The sequence below is a fragment of the Microcebus murinus genome, chromosome 1 (genome assembly GCF_040939455.1).
Source record: "Microcebus murinus isolate Inina chromosome 1, M.murinus_Inina_mat1.0, whole genome shotgun sequence".
Classification (NCBI taxonomy): Eukaryota; Metazoa; Chordata; class Mammalia; order Primates; family Cheirogaleidae; genus Microcebus; species Microcebus murinus.
This window is the reverse complement of record NC_134104.1, coordinates 115,863,229-115,877,172: the sequence shown is the minus strand read 5'-3', so window position 1 is coordinate 115,877,172 and position 13,944 is coordinate 115,863,229. Positions and strand designations below refer to the sequence as shown.

The 13,944-nt window shown below is 52.3% G+C and overlaps 1 protein-coding gene across 1 annotated transcript in view; it reads left to right on the top strand.

Moving 5' to 3' along the window:
- SPSB4 (splA/ryanodine receptor domain and SOCS box containing 4) overlaps positions 1-13,590 on the top strand; it is a 77,783-nt gene extending 64,193 nt beyond the window's left edge. Inside the window, exon 3 of the mRNA XM_012762301.2 lies at positions 12,169-13,590. Within this exon, the coding sequence (XP_012617755.1) occupies positions 12,169-12,296 (128 nt within the window). The 3' untranslated portion in view covers positions 12,297-13,590. The remainder of the gene's footprint in view (positions 1-12,168) is intronic.
- Positions 13,591-13,944: the final 354 nt, after the last annotated feature.

Here is a 13,944-nt window from a genome sequence, read left to right as displayed (position 1 = left end):
ATGTCCGGCTATTATATATATATATTTTAATATATATATATTTTAGTTGTCCAGCTGATATCTTTTTATTTTTTTAGGAGAAACGGAGTCTCGTTCTTGCTTAGGCTGGTCTCGAAATCCTAAACTCAAACGATCCACCCGCCTCGGCCTCCCAGAGTGCTAGGATTACAGGCATGAGCCACCGCGCCCGACCTCTCTCTCTGTTTTTAACTAAACTTCTGATGTGCAGAATTGGATCAAAATCCTTAGTTGTGATACACTGTCATTTTTGGCCCTATGCATAGCCCTCTCTCATTCTAATTCACTTATTTATGTATTTACCCCTTTATAATTTACTGTGCATGTGTGATTCTACCACCCAACCCAAGACCAGGACATTGACATTCAAGCACCTCTGTGGCCCTCCCGTCCACCCTGCCAACCCCTGCTGCAAGGTGACCACTCTCAGAATTTTGTGTTTACTGTTCTTTTGCTCTTTTCCTTAGAGACGTGTGTCTCAGTAATGCCTTGTTTGGTTTTAGCTGTTCTGAAACTTCCTAATGTGTCCACTCCTGTGCCAGCACCACACTGTATTCATTGCCATGGCTTTAAGTAGCCCGACATCTGGTAGGCAAGTGCTGCTGCCCCCACACTCTTCACCCTGCTTTAGAAGGGGGTGCACCGTGGGGGATGGGGCTCCATCCCTGAGGCCCCGACCCTACCCTGGGTGGGACGAGCACCAACCGTCTCCGTAACACAGACGCGCCCCTGCTCTCCCCGCATGAGCAGGGCTGTCCCGTCTGAGGCCGGGGTGTCTGGCCATGGAGCAGCTCCCAGGGGCGGGCTCCAAGTTAAACACAGTCAGATTTTCTGGAAAATCCTTCAGCTGAGTTAGGAGCATCCCTCTACCAGAGCAAGGAACGGACGCAGCGTGTTACTAATTCTGTCTGCTGAGGGACCCTGCAGGAGGGCTCTTCAGCCAACTCGGGGCAGTGAGAAAGGGCCACTTCTTTCTGTTCAGTACCTGCATCAGAGGAGCCGGGCTGCAGCTTCCTTTCAGAGATGGAGGCTCATTTCAGCTGCCTCCTCCCCCACAGGGGCTGGGCTTCTCCTTCGCATTGACCCAGCCCCTGATGTCCAAGGCAGGGCAGTGAGGGTCGGGCAGCAAGCAGGAGGCCCCACCCTGCCGTGGGAGCCCACAGTCTGCCCGGGAGAGCCCAGCACCACTACTAGGGAACGAGGCTGTAGTGATTCAGGGTGGTCAGAGGCTGAGACAGGGAGATCATGTTTCCCAAACCCCAGATTAAGACAATGAGGTCTGCCAGGCGGGTAGACTATTTCAAACTGGGGTTGTCCTGTAAAATCCTCGGGTCTAGTCACCATAATGATGACTAGACTCACCCAAAGGCCCTTGCCCGGGAGTGGGGAATGATGAGGATTTCAGGCCCCGGGCCAGGCTGCAGGGCGTATGTGGCCCCTCTGAGAAGAAGGAGGCTGGGTCCTGCCCAGGGCTCTCTCCACGGACTCCTCCTCCCCCTGACCGTACGTAAGGAAGGGCTGCAGTTCTGCACCCATCTCATATATTGGGCTCATTTTGAACTTTTATGATACCAAATATATATATATATATATATATATATATATATATATATATATATATATATAGTTGATTTCATTACTTGGTTTTCTTTGGGGGTTTTAAATAAATATCACATAGGAATACCATACTCCTCCTCCCACCTTCTCTTTAAGAGGTGTAAAGACAGAGGGGACTCTGTTGGGTCCCGGCCTTCCCCGTGTGGCTGGGGAGATGCTGTGGGGAGGCCAGCCAAGCAGGCGGTGCCCACACGGAGAGCTCTGAGGGGCCAGCCTGAGAAGGGGCTTTTGGTTCCTTCCTTGCCACCCCACCAAACGCTCCCCAAGACCACGGGCTCTGCCCAGTTCACCACCAGAGAATGAGCCCCAGCATTTCAGCACTGACCAGGTGCTTAGAGAAAACCTTGTTCAGTAGCTTCAAACGGGAAAAAGAAGCTCGGAGGGAAGAAATTTTGCAGGGTCCCAAGGGGTCATGGGGGAGCTGAGGCTCAAACCCGGGGCTCAGGTCACCTCTGCCCCCACCTCCCTGCCTTCCTTGGCCTGGGGGGCAGCACTCGCCCCACGGCCCAGGTCTCAGGCAGCCTTTCATCCCGACCTCCTGGCCTGGCCTCCAGATATTCCAGGACTCCAGCTCCCTCAGACTCAGTCCTGAGGAGAGAGTCCTAAGATGGAGCAGCCTGTGGGAGTGGAAGCTACAGCTTCGAGTCCAGGTCACTGGGACCGAGGCTCTTGGACCGCAAACACCCCCAGGCCAGTCCTCCATTCTTCTCACACTTGCTTTCAGCTTCCAGCCAGGGTTCCAGGTGTGCTGCCGGGCAGTGCTCCCAGCCTTTGCATATACGACCTCCTTTAATTCGCACAGTTACCACTGTGTGGGGCGAGCAGCAAGCTGCAGCTGCTCAGATCTTGGCTGGGACAGGACCCGAATTCCTCTGCGAAAATGGAGCCCACCCCTATCCCTGCCACTGACAGATTAGTGTCATGTCAGCCTCTCCTTCAGGTGGCAGGGTGGCTCCCTCCTGGCCCCCCAGACGGCCAGGCACTGGCGGGGGGGACTGAGGGGATGGGAGCTGGGTGCTCTGGACAGACCCATGGCCCTTCCCAGTCCCCCACATTCTGAAGCCTGAGGGCCCTCCACGCCCAGGTTGGCGCTGGAGGACAGGGCTCCCAGAGTAAAGCACATCAGTCTGCCTCGGTCTCTCCTCAGGAAAGTGATTATTCGTGTGGTATTGGCAGCACAAAAGAGGCTTTAGAAAAGATTCTGATGGGGGAATGTGGATCTTCTGGGGTTTTCCCTGCTGGGACAGAAGTCTCAAGGCACATCCTGAGGAGAAAATGAAGGTCATGGAACCCCTACTGCAGGGGAGAGTACTGTGCTGTCCCTTAGGGCCCAGGCTGAGGAGGGAAAGTGCCTGGCCCCAGAGCCAGACAGACCCAGCCCCAGACCAGCGCTCCCCCACCCTACCTGGCTGTGGCTCGGGCTGTTCAGTGAAACAAGTGGAGAGCACCTGCCAGGCACAGCATGATGGGACGGGCCTGAGAACTCCTTCCACATCTGTTTTTGAGGAAACTTTCGTTCTTCGGGCCACTCCTGCATGCTGCCCACACATCACCCCACCAGTCCCCACACAGAACTCAGCCTCTCTCCTCCATTTCCTCCCAAACAACCCGGCCCCATCCCCAGGAACTTACATGCTGGTGGAGGAGCCAGAAGTGGCCCAGGGAAGAATGTGCCTGGGCTTGGGAGGAGTCAGGACAGGGCAGCAGGGTGGGACTGGGGCATCCTGGAAGCTTCCTCAGCTCTGCTGGCCTCCCCCTGCCCCTCTGGGGCCACAGGGCTGGCCTCCTCATTCTGTTCTCCAGCTCTCCTGAAGTCCAGGCCCTTCACGGGACCATCAAGGTAGCTACCGAGCCCAGTGTCCCCAGTGGCCTTGGCTCTGCCCTGCCCACCTTGCTTCCCAGCCCCAGGCTATGGCTTGATGATGTCCCTCGGGGCAGTCATCCCTGTTCACTCTCTAGCCACTTGGCAGGGTACAGCCCCTGCTCCAGTGAAGACTCACATATTTTTTTTAAAACTAGATTTTCCCCAATAATTAATTATTATTTTCTCAAATTGTCATCTGAGAAAACCATGAACTTTTCACAGTGTTCTGCAAAAGAGATTGCTTTGAACACGTCTTAGAGATATGCCTCTGAAACCAATAAACAACCTTCTTGCCCTGTGGTAGAGCTAATTCATGCTCCGAAACTGCTCTTAGCTTGGGCTGCCTCCCGGAAGCCATCTTGGACACCCCCAGGCTGGGTTAGGTGCTCCTCTTCTTGGCTCTCACAGCTCCCCAAGCAGTTCATTCTTTTAAACACAGACATCTCTGGACTGTCACCATCCATGTAGATCTCCCTTGCCAGTCTGCAGCCCCTGAGTCTCTCTGTGCCCAGCTCCCTGCTCAGGTCTTTGAAGCACGTTTGAAAGTGAAAAGTTTGATGAATGCTTGCATGTGCTATGGTTTGAACATTTGCAGCCTGTCCAAAACTCATGTTGAAACATAATCCCCAATGCAATAGTATTAAGAGGTGGGGGTTTTAGGCAGTGATTAAGTGATGAGGGCTCCACCTTCAGGAATGGGTTGGTGCCCTTATAAAGGGGGTCGGCTGGACTAGCTGGTCCCCTTTTGCTCTTCCCCCCTCCTCCATGTGAGGGCACGCAGATATTGGCCCTCACCAGACACTGAACCAGCTGGCACCTTCATCTTGGGCTTCCCAGACTCCAGAGCTATGGGCAATAAATTTCTGTTGTTTATAAATCACCTAGTCTCAGGTATTTTGTTAGGTAGCACAAACAGTCTAAGACAGCAAGACAGAATGTGTGATGAGCAGTTAGACAAGATTTTATCCTCAAAGTCTACAAAGTGGCATTGGAACTCTGGTATCCCTCCAGACCTTTCTTCATTAAAACAATGACGTTCTCCATGCCTTGATTCCTCTATCTGCAGAATGGGCCATTGAAGACCTCTTATGCTGTTGGGAAGAATTCCAAGTTTGCTGCCAAAAGAGTCTAGCTTTGACCTTGTACTAGGGTGGAGGCAGAGCTAGGATCTCCCTCAAGCACAGCTCCCCTCACCCTAGCCCGGCTGTCTCTGGCTGGGCACATGACGGGACCCTCTTCCACCTCCTCACTCCTCCCCAGCCCCCCCACACAAAGGTCTCTCCAGACTATGTCTGCTTAGAGGTCGAGGGGGCCCAACAGGGGCCATGGCCACATCCCCAGGGGGACCTGAGTCCCCAACCCCTGCCTGGAGCCATCCATTCCTCCTCACAGCTGGGAGACGGTTAACAGCTAACACTCCTCCGGCTTCGGCAGGGCTGGGGCACGGCAGCAAAGCGAGCTGGGGACAAGCGGCTCCAGCCCTGCTGAGGTCTTGGCCGGGAAGGCTGAGTATGTATGGATGGCGGCCCCTGGATGACAGTGCTACGTGAACCTATGGCTAAAATGGGCCTCACCTGGTACAGCTGAGTGAGGCGTGGGAGCAGCCAGCCCTGCCTGACAATAGCAGCAGGCTAGAGCCAGCCTGTCCCCTGGGCCTGGTACAGTCTCCTCCCCCAGGAAGCCTCCCTGGCCTCTGTCCAAAATGTGGGAGCCACAGCCCTGGGTCTCGTAGGCTCCTCTGGCGTTTATCTCACAGGCGTCAGTTGCTTTGCCATTCACTTTTTTATGTGTGATGTTTTCTGTCAAACCTGATTTGACTCAGTACAGTCAAAGCCAGAATTAAATGTGATTTCTGTTCTGCCAAACGTCAGCCAGGGGAGAGGAACCTGAGCCTTCATGCCAAGCCATTTGCCACTCCGATGGAGACATTGAGGCTGGAGAAGGAAGGCCAGGCCACTCCACCAGCTGGTGGCAGAGGCTGGCCGGGAGCCCAGGGCCCTCAGCTGCTCAGCCACTCTGCTCAGCTGTGTGGCGGGTCAGGGAAGCAGGCCCACGCCACTCTTAGCCCCTGAAATGGAACTGAGCAGAGACGAACTGAATTCCAGATGCTTTTTGTTCCCAATTCATTTCCCAGCCCTCACTCCTGCACTCCCCACTGGCCACCACACCATGCCTGCGTGACCCCACACCCGTTGTCCCTGGCAGTTGTGAATTGTTCAGCTGGGATGGGGAGGGGTGAAGAAAATGAAGGCCGGTGGCTTGAGAACTTCCTAAGAGAGGCCCTGGGCCTGGAGGAATTCCTGAGGGGAAATGACGGTCACCTTGGAGTGGTGCTGGTCAGAGACAGGGATGCAAGATGGCCATCTAGGGGGGTGCTGAGGTCCACAGTGGCCAGGGGTGGTGGCGGGGTGGAGGAGAGGGCCCCGAGGAAGAGGCAGTCCTGATAACAGAGTTATCTCCGTGGAGGATTTGTCATCCGGGGGTGGCAGGTGTAGGCGGAGAGGAGCCCCAGGAGGCTGGGCAAACGCCCTGCAAATGAGGGGCCAGAGGTCAGCAGAGAGCATCGGGGAGTGGGGAGAGGATGAGGTGAGTGGTGTGAGCCGCAGAGGAAGGGGGGTCTCCCATAAGCGGATGTCGGGTGCAGCGCTTCATATGTGGCAGGGGCATCCAGAGGAGCCCACCCCACCTCTGGGCCTGAGTGGACAACAGCCCCCAGAGAAGGCTGAAGGGCAGGGGCGTCCTGGGACAGCACTCCCAGCCCAGGTAAGGCAGGTGAGAGAGCTCTCAGAGAAGAAGCTGGGATGCAGTTTTCTGTACTGCAGAGACAGTTCCAGAGAGCACGGTGGAGGAGTTGAGCAGTGGGGAAGCGAGGGCTGGGATCAGAGGGAAGGAAGCACGGAGCCTGCTGGGGGGATGGCTCTTTGCCAAAGCAGCAGCTACTGGAAGGAGGTTCTTCTAAGCATCAAGATCCAGTGGATCTTCATGTGGCTCCATTCTACCTTCCTTCTCTTCAGTGTTCCCATTTACTCTCCTCTTTTTCTGGAAGCAGGTGCCATCTGTTCCTTGGGTTCCTTTTTCGTTTTGCTGGAGTACCTCCTTGAGTAACTTTCAGACCAGGTGGGTTGAGGCTCTTCTTTCTGACCCACTGAACACATTTGAAAAGGTAGCTGCTGTGTGGTCTGCAACAATGTAGCTCCCTTTTGCCGGGAGGACTAGGCGGAGTCTTTGGGTGAGGGTATTGTGCCCGTCACACTTTCCTATCAGGTACTGACCCAGGGGGCTGGTGGGCTGGCTAGACCCTCAGGTTTTTCATCCAAGTGGATGTGTCTTTCTTTCCCACCAATCACGCCTACCTCTGCCATGGAGAAGGGTTTCTCCTGCTCCACTCAGCTTCTCTACTGAACCTCGACACCAACCAGGAAATGAAGGCCGGTGGCTTGAGAACTTCCTAAGAGAGGCCCTGGGCCTGGAGGAATTCCTGAGGGGAAATGATGGTCACCCAAAAGGCCGCTCACCTCACACAAAGAGTAGGTTCAGGCTTCAGCTGGGGCAGAGGCGAAAACACGACTGTCCCAGGTGTTGGGATCACGGTTCTTTAAGGATTACCCCCACGTTTGCTCTGTGGAGCTTAGGCTTCTCCAGGGCTCGTTTGGTGAGAGCCACACTTGCTCCTGGTGTACAGGACTACCAGGCTGTCTGCTTCATTTGCCCACCATCCTATCACACCTGCTGCCTGCCCTCCTGAAATTAGCCTAACGTCCAGCCCGCTGACTGCCTCTCTTGTTTTCCGGCACTGTTATGTCCTTGTGCACACGCACGCGTGCACACTCGCACGTGTGGGCCCAGGCTGCCCCTTTGAGCGCGCAGCGTCTGTCTTTCCAACAGCCCACACAGTCCAGTGGAAACGTTCAGATGGAATTTTTCAAGCACTCCCTGTTCTGGGTTGTCCCCTCTGGAGGTTTCTCACGTCCTCGCTCTGCAGCGTTGCTAGGGAAGGCCGTGCATTATTTAGGAGTATTTTCCTGTGCAACACTCCTCTGTGCACGTGGAGTAACTTGATAGCTCTCTATCCCAGGGAAAATGGGCGCCCCACCTGGGCTGTGGGGACCATCTGTACCGATGACGTGGGCTGGTACAGAGTTCATCTGAAGATGCTGCTTGTGTCCCAGCTGTAGCCACAATGCCTTTGCTAGGGAAACAGTGAAGCTTGTCAACAGAACGCTCTTTACATTCCAAATGCCTTCTAGGCGTGAGCCCAGGTCTCCCTTGGTCACAACAGAGCTGTTGGTTCAGGGATGCTGTATTTTAGAAGTAGCATTACTGCAGGTAATGAGACACTTGCCCATTTGCATAATTCACTAAGTGGATTGACACCTGATAGGTGCAGACCCAGAGGTCAGAGGAGCCAAGTCATTGGGGAAGAGGTGACACTTGATTTGAGTCCCAAAAGAGGAGGCATGTTCCTGGCAGGAAGTACAGGGAAGGATGTTCTAGGCAAAAGGAGCAGCATGAGGTGGAGCTCAGAGGCATGAAAGCAATCATCTGAGTCTTCAGACGCCAGAACCATTATCTATGGATGAGGATTAGCACAGTGTCTGACACAGGGAGTGTGTGTGTGCTCCCACATGTCTGTCTCCTCATTTCTTTTTCTGAAAACAGAGTGCCCAGGTCTACTTAAGTTCAGATATCAGGGCTGTCACTCAAACCCTCTCCCATCTGCTGACCATCGTCTGAAATTACCACAGGAGAATTTCACCTCTTAACCTTGAAATGTTGACCTTTTCTCAAAATATAAATGGGGATAGGGGTAGGCTGGTGACTCATGTGCTGGCATCTCCCACTGCAGACAGGGAAGACTTCAGAGGTTCCAGGGAAGCAGGTTAAGCCACCACTCCTGTGCCCAGATCTCCACCCATCTCCATCCCTGACATAGACTGTCATAACCAGATGAGCCAACTTCCCCATTTTATTGACAGCAAAACAGAGTCCCTGCGAGGTTCTGTGGCTCACTTGGGGTCACGCAGGAGGTTAGTCATGGAGAATTAAGGAAAATTCAGGTCATTGGAGAACTTTTGAAATGATTGCCTTGTGATATTTTTAGCACAGAACCAGACATCCAGCCCTGGCTCTAATAAATCTTCATCAAGAGCAGAACACTGTTGTCAATTAGGATGATGCACTGAGACATTTTTAGAACCACAATAAGTAAATTATGACTATTTTTAAAGGTACCTCTTGGGCTGATGGCCTGAAATAAGACATACTTTAGAGAGAGCATCTTTAAGGCAAGAGGCATGTCATACCAAACCGTCATCACGACAGCCCATGGAAGGAGGTGTTGCTCTTCCTATGTCACAGATGAGAAAAATGAATGTGGCTCCAATACATGGGAGCTGAGATCCCAAGAATCCTCTTCCCCCAACTTTGCCCCATTAGGGCTGGTGGGCCGATGCTTGGCTTGTGTTGAAGCCCACCAGGGAGCTGAGTACCCCTGACTGTCAGTGATTTATTTTATTGTTTTTACTCCAAAACTTGTTTACTTGTTTTTGATAGCAAAACAGAATCCCTGCAAGGTTCTGTGGCTGGATCAAGGTACTCCCTGTCCCCCTCCCCATCATTACTCCCCTAAGGTCACCGCTGCCCTAACTTCAGCCCCCTGCTTTGAACTCTATATAGAGGGAGTCATGCAAAATGTAGTTTTCCTTCATTCAAAATTATGTTTGAGAGATCCATCCATGATTTTGCATGTAATTGTGGTCCCTGCATTCTCATGAATGATTGGTGTTCTGCTATATGAAGACACACAATTTATTTTACAGTCCACTGCTAATGGACAGTAGAATTATTGCTTCCAGTTTGGTGCTATTGCAAGAAATGTGTCTTTGAGGATTGGTGTATGTACATTTTGGTGAGCATATGTATGCCTTCCTGTTAGGAGTTCACCCAGGAGATTCAGCTTCAGTGGATGTGGCCGGTGTTTCAAAGTGGTTGTGTCAGTTCACATTCCCACTCGCAGCTTCGTGAGAGTTCCAGTGGCTCTATATCCTCGTCAGCACTTGATACTATCTTCTTTATTTTAGTCATTCTCGTTGTCTTGTAGTAGAGTATTGTGGTATCAATTTGTACTTCCCTGATGATTCATGAATTTGAGCACTTTTTCATGTTTATTGGCCATTTGGATATTCACCTTTGTGAACAGTGATTCTTTTTCAATTTTATCTTTAGTAGAAAAGTGGTTCTGAGAATAGCTCTTGCGATGGAAGCTTCTGTCTTCCTTTGTGTCTGGTGATCAGTTCCAAGCCTCAACATTGGGCCGTTCTAAGAAAGGTTCCAAAGCCCAGGGGGTGAGAAAGAAGAGTCAGGGGGGTGGGCCCAGCCAACAACGGACATCCTCAGGGCTCTTCAAGTTCCACAGCCAGGACAGGAGCTCAGGGGTTTTCTCTGTGCATTTGGGATCCTCTTTTTAAACTTCCCTCAGAAATTAGGGGAGATTATTTATATGTCACATATAGAGCTATCAGCGTTCTCTGAACCCCAGCCCTGTTTCTTCCTTTGGAATTTAGGCTCTAGATTGATTTCAATGATTGCAGAGAGATGAAGATAAAAGGCATTCTTTCCTTCTCCCCTTCAGCCCCTAACTGGGCGGGGGCCACACAGGGAGCTGGGTTTGCTGACAAGGCTATGCATTTGGGCACTGAGGACCTACTCGGTGCCTAGAACACTAACACGATTAGGAAATCTCTTAAGGTCTGGCAATGACTGTCAAACTTTAACAGCTCCATTCTCCTGATGCAAGGTGGGGCACAGGGAGCAGGAAAGCTGCATATGGGGTATTGCTGGAGGAGAGATGAGGACACCTTGAGGGAGGGGGTCAAGCGTTGGTCTGGGCACAGTGATGGACTGGCTGGGGCGGTGCTGAGCGGTCAGCCTTCTGGGTCTGGAAGGTGGGGCATGGCTATGTGCGGATCAATATACCATCTCTATATACCTGCCTACCCTGGACATTTCATATCAGTGGAATTAATACACAAAATAATTTTTTAAAAAAAGGATACAGAAGCGAAAGTGTTTGAAGCCACTAACACTTCATGCAGACAGCCTCAGGGTCCGGCCTCAGTGGGAGAGAGCTGGGTATGCTTTTGTGCTTGGCGTCTGAAGCATGTGCCAAGTCCCATTGTAATTTTGACGGCTCTCCTTATTAACTCTGCAGCTCTGGTTAATGAAAATTTCTGTAAAACACACACTTGACCACATCCCCATATCTTGAGCTATTATTCTTGTCACAACTCTTTTGTTAGTATTTACCACGTATGGTGTTATTGTATCTTAGCACTTTATAGAATACTTTTAAAATATCATGTATTCTGTTACCACAAAAGTGTTAAGATTCAGGCTTTCTGCATGTTCCTGGTGGCTTGGGGAAACCAGGCCTGTACAAACCCTACAAGACAACACGGGACCACCATCATCTTCCTTCCTGATCCAGCTGATGACAGCTACCTAGACTATTCCTCTCCCTGCAAACCTCCCAGCCTGCCCTGTTTGATACCTCTGTGCCTTTGCTTGTTATCTCTGCCTAGAACACACCCACTCCACCCTTATGTACCTTTAACACTCCTATTCACCCTTCAAAACCCCATTCAGATGTGCTTTCTTTTTTTATTTTATTTTATTATTTTTTTTATTTCACCATATTACGGGGATACAAATGTTTAGGTTACAAATATTGCCTTTGCCCCACCCAGGTCAGAGCTTCAAGCATGTCCATCCCCCAGACTGAAGCTTTTAGACAGCTCCTCCATACAGGAACTGCCCAGTTTCTGTCCCCGTGCCTTTAGGAATTATTACGTATATTACACTTTATTAAAATTATTCTCCTATTTAAAAATCCCAGACCGTGAGCCTTTCTCCACTTCCAGAGCTGCTTCTGGCCCTGTCTCAGTTATCTCTGTGGCCCCAGGTCCAATCAGAGGTCCTGGAAGAGAATTAAGAGCTTAATGAGGGTGTTGGCAACAAACCTAGTTAAACTCGGCTTTACTGGTCCTATGTCCAGAGGTTCCATTGCTTGTGGATTTCAATTTGTGAATTTTTACAGAACTGGGTGTTGGAAGGAAACGTGTCCCTCTGCTGGCCATCACAGAAAGATGTAGGGGAAATTTGAGGGTTCAAGGGCACTTCAAACACCGTCTCAGAACCTAGCCTGTTTCTGAGAGGGCGCCCTCTGCAGATCCGCCTGGGGCCAGCGGCTTTCAAATGTTTTTGATGATGACCCGCAGTGAGGAGTACTTTTTACATTGAGACACAATAAACACATGCATCAGGGACAAAGCTTTCATGAAACAATATTTATCCTTGCTATAGGCGTTGCTCCCGTTTTCTCTTTCTTGTCTTTAAAAAAAAATTGCTGGTCACCACCCTTTCATTTGACTCCCGATTCTTTAGTCTCACTGGTTGCAATCCTCAGTCTAATGAACACTGCTCTAGGCCTTCGGCTCCTGTAATTAATGAAGGCTTCTCGGAGGGGAAGCTGCCTGGACCCTGAGGTCAGCCCAGCGGAGAGGGCGGTGGGGCGGGGTGGTGGGGCGGTGGGCGGTGGGGGCGGTGGGGAGAAGGTGCCAGGCAGGTGTGGGGCAGACCCTAACTGCACATCCTTTTCCCTGTCATTGCAGCCGAGCCCCTGCCGCTGATGGACCTGTGCCGAAGGTCGGTCCGCTCTGCGCTGGGCCGCCAGCGCCTGCAAGACATCAGCTCCCTGCCCCTGCCTCAGTCTCTCAAAAACTACCTGCAGTACCAGTGACCCTGGGCGCCGAAGGGCGGCGTGGACATGTCCTGCAGGGCCGCGCCACCCGCCTGGCATTCATGGTCACGTGACACATTGGGGAGGAGGGCTCCCCTCACCCTGGTTCCCCGGGACATTCAGTTCTCTGAAAGGCCAGGACATGGTACCAACTTTGGAAACGAAATATCCGTCGCCAACAGTCCCTGCTGCCCTCGGAGCAGCCCTGCCGATGCAGACACCCCCTTGGGAGCCACACAGAACCTGGAGCCTGGAGCCTGCGCCTGGAAACCCTGCCGGCCGGCCAGGACACAGCGCCACCGTATCGATCAGAGAGCCTCATGCAAGAGAATGAATAAAACATTCAGGCAGGAGACTTTCTTCCGTGTGCCCCGGTGCAGACAGGGCCGGGGGAAATTGCCTCTGAATAATGAATGACGAGAGCGGCTTGGTGCCACGTCCCTCCCGGCCCCCACCCTGCCCCGGGCAGCAGGATTGCCATGACTTTGTGCCACTTGAAGAGACTGTTCCCAGGATGCCCAACCACAGAATTGGCACATGGACAAAGCAATGTGCAGACACTTCTGCTTACCTCTTTGAACATTGTTTACTTGCCCCTCTCCAAGTGCCCTCCCTCCCGGCCACCCATGCTCAGTTCTCTGGACGCCCCAGACACCTCTCTGCAGGGAAGATGGGTCTGAGTGACTCTGACTCACTCCAGGGACAGGGCATCCTTGTTATTATTTTAAGTAGCATTTGCATTTTAAAAGAGGAGTGTGGAGAGGACAGTATTTAGTCCAAAGGTGCTAATGGGGGAACTGGGGGCAATGTGACACCCAAGCCTGGTGATGTCCCCGGGCTGGAGACCCTTCCTGGAGTGTCGAGGGTCTCTGGGCAGCCGTCCATTCAGGGTGCAGCTTGGCTGTCGCAAAGCTTTATCTGAGTGAATTATTTTTTCACTTTAGGAGACTTCCCCGAGTTTGTTTCCTGTTTCCCGTGTGTGTGTGTGATGTGCTGTGTATTTATCAGCTTGGGGTCCGTGGGGGTAGCCTTGTGACTGGAAGGGGGGATGTGGGACGCATTCTCTGCCCACTCCCAGCCTGGTCCTCTCACGGGAGTGCTGCCACCGCCGCTGCTGCTGCCGCCACCGCCGCTACCATTTGGCATCTTGTATGTTTTGGACCCTCTCTAGCCAGACTCATTTGCAACTGAAAATCGTCACAGCAGTGAGATTCAGAGCCCCAGAGGGCACTGCCTCCCCCGCCTCCCACCGACTTTAATGTGAATTTGACTGATGAATGAGGAGCGTTTCTAATAAAGTTTGCCATTCGGTCCTTCAGCTGTGTAGCAAATGCTCTTTGGGGAGGGGTGTGGGAGCTGCGTCCACCCACCTGGCTGGTCTACCAGAAACCAGGCACGTGAATCCCCCTCCAGACACTTCTTATCTCTTCTGCCTTGTAGACCCTGCTTGAACCCAAACCCCAGCTATTTTGCAAAGGCCTGCCCGGGGAGAGGGAATGCACCCGGATCCTGGGTCCATGTAAAATTGGCCTTAGTGGCAGGAAAACAGCTCAAATTCCCGATGCCAGGGCCGTGATGCCTGAGGGGTGGCTCTGCACAGGGGCTCAGGGACAGACAGGGCAAACCCCATGGGCATCAGTTTCCTAGT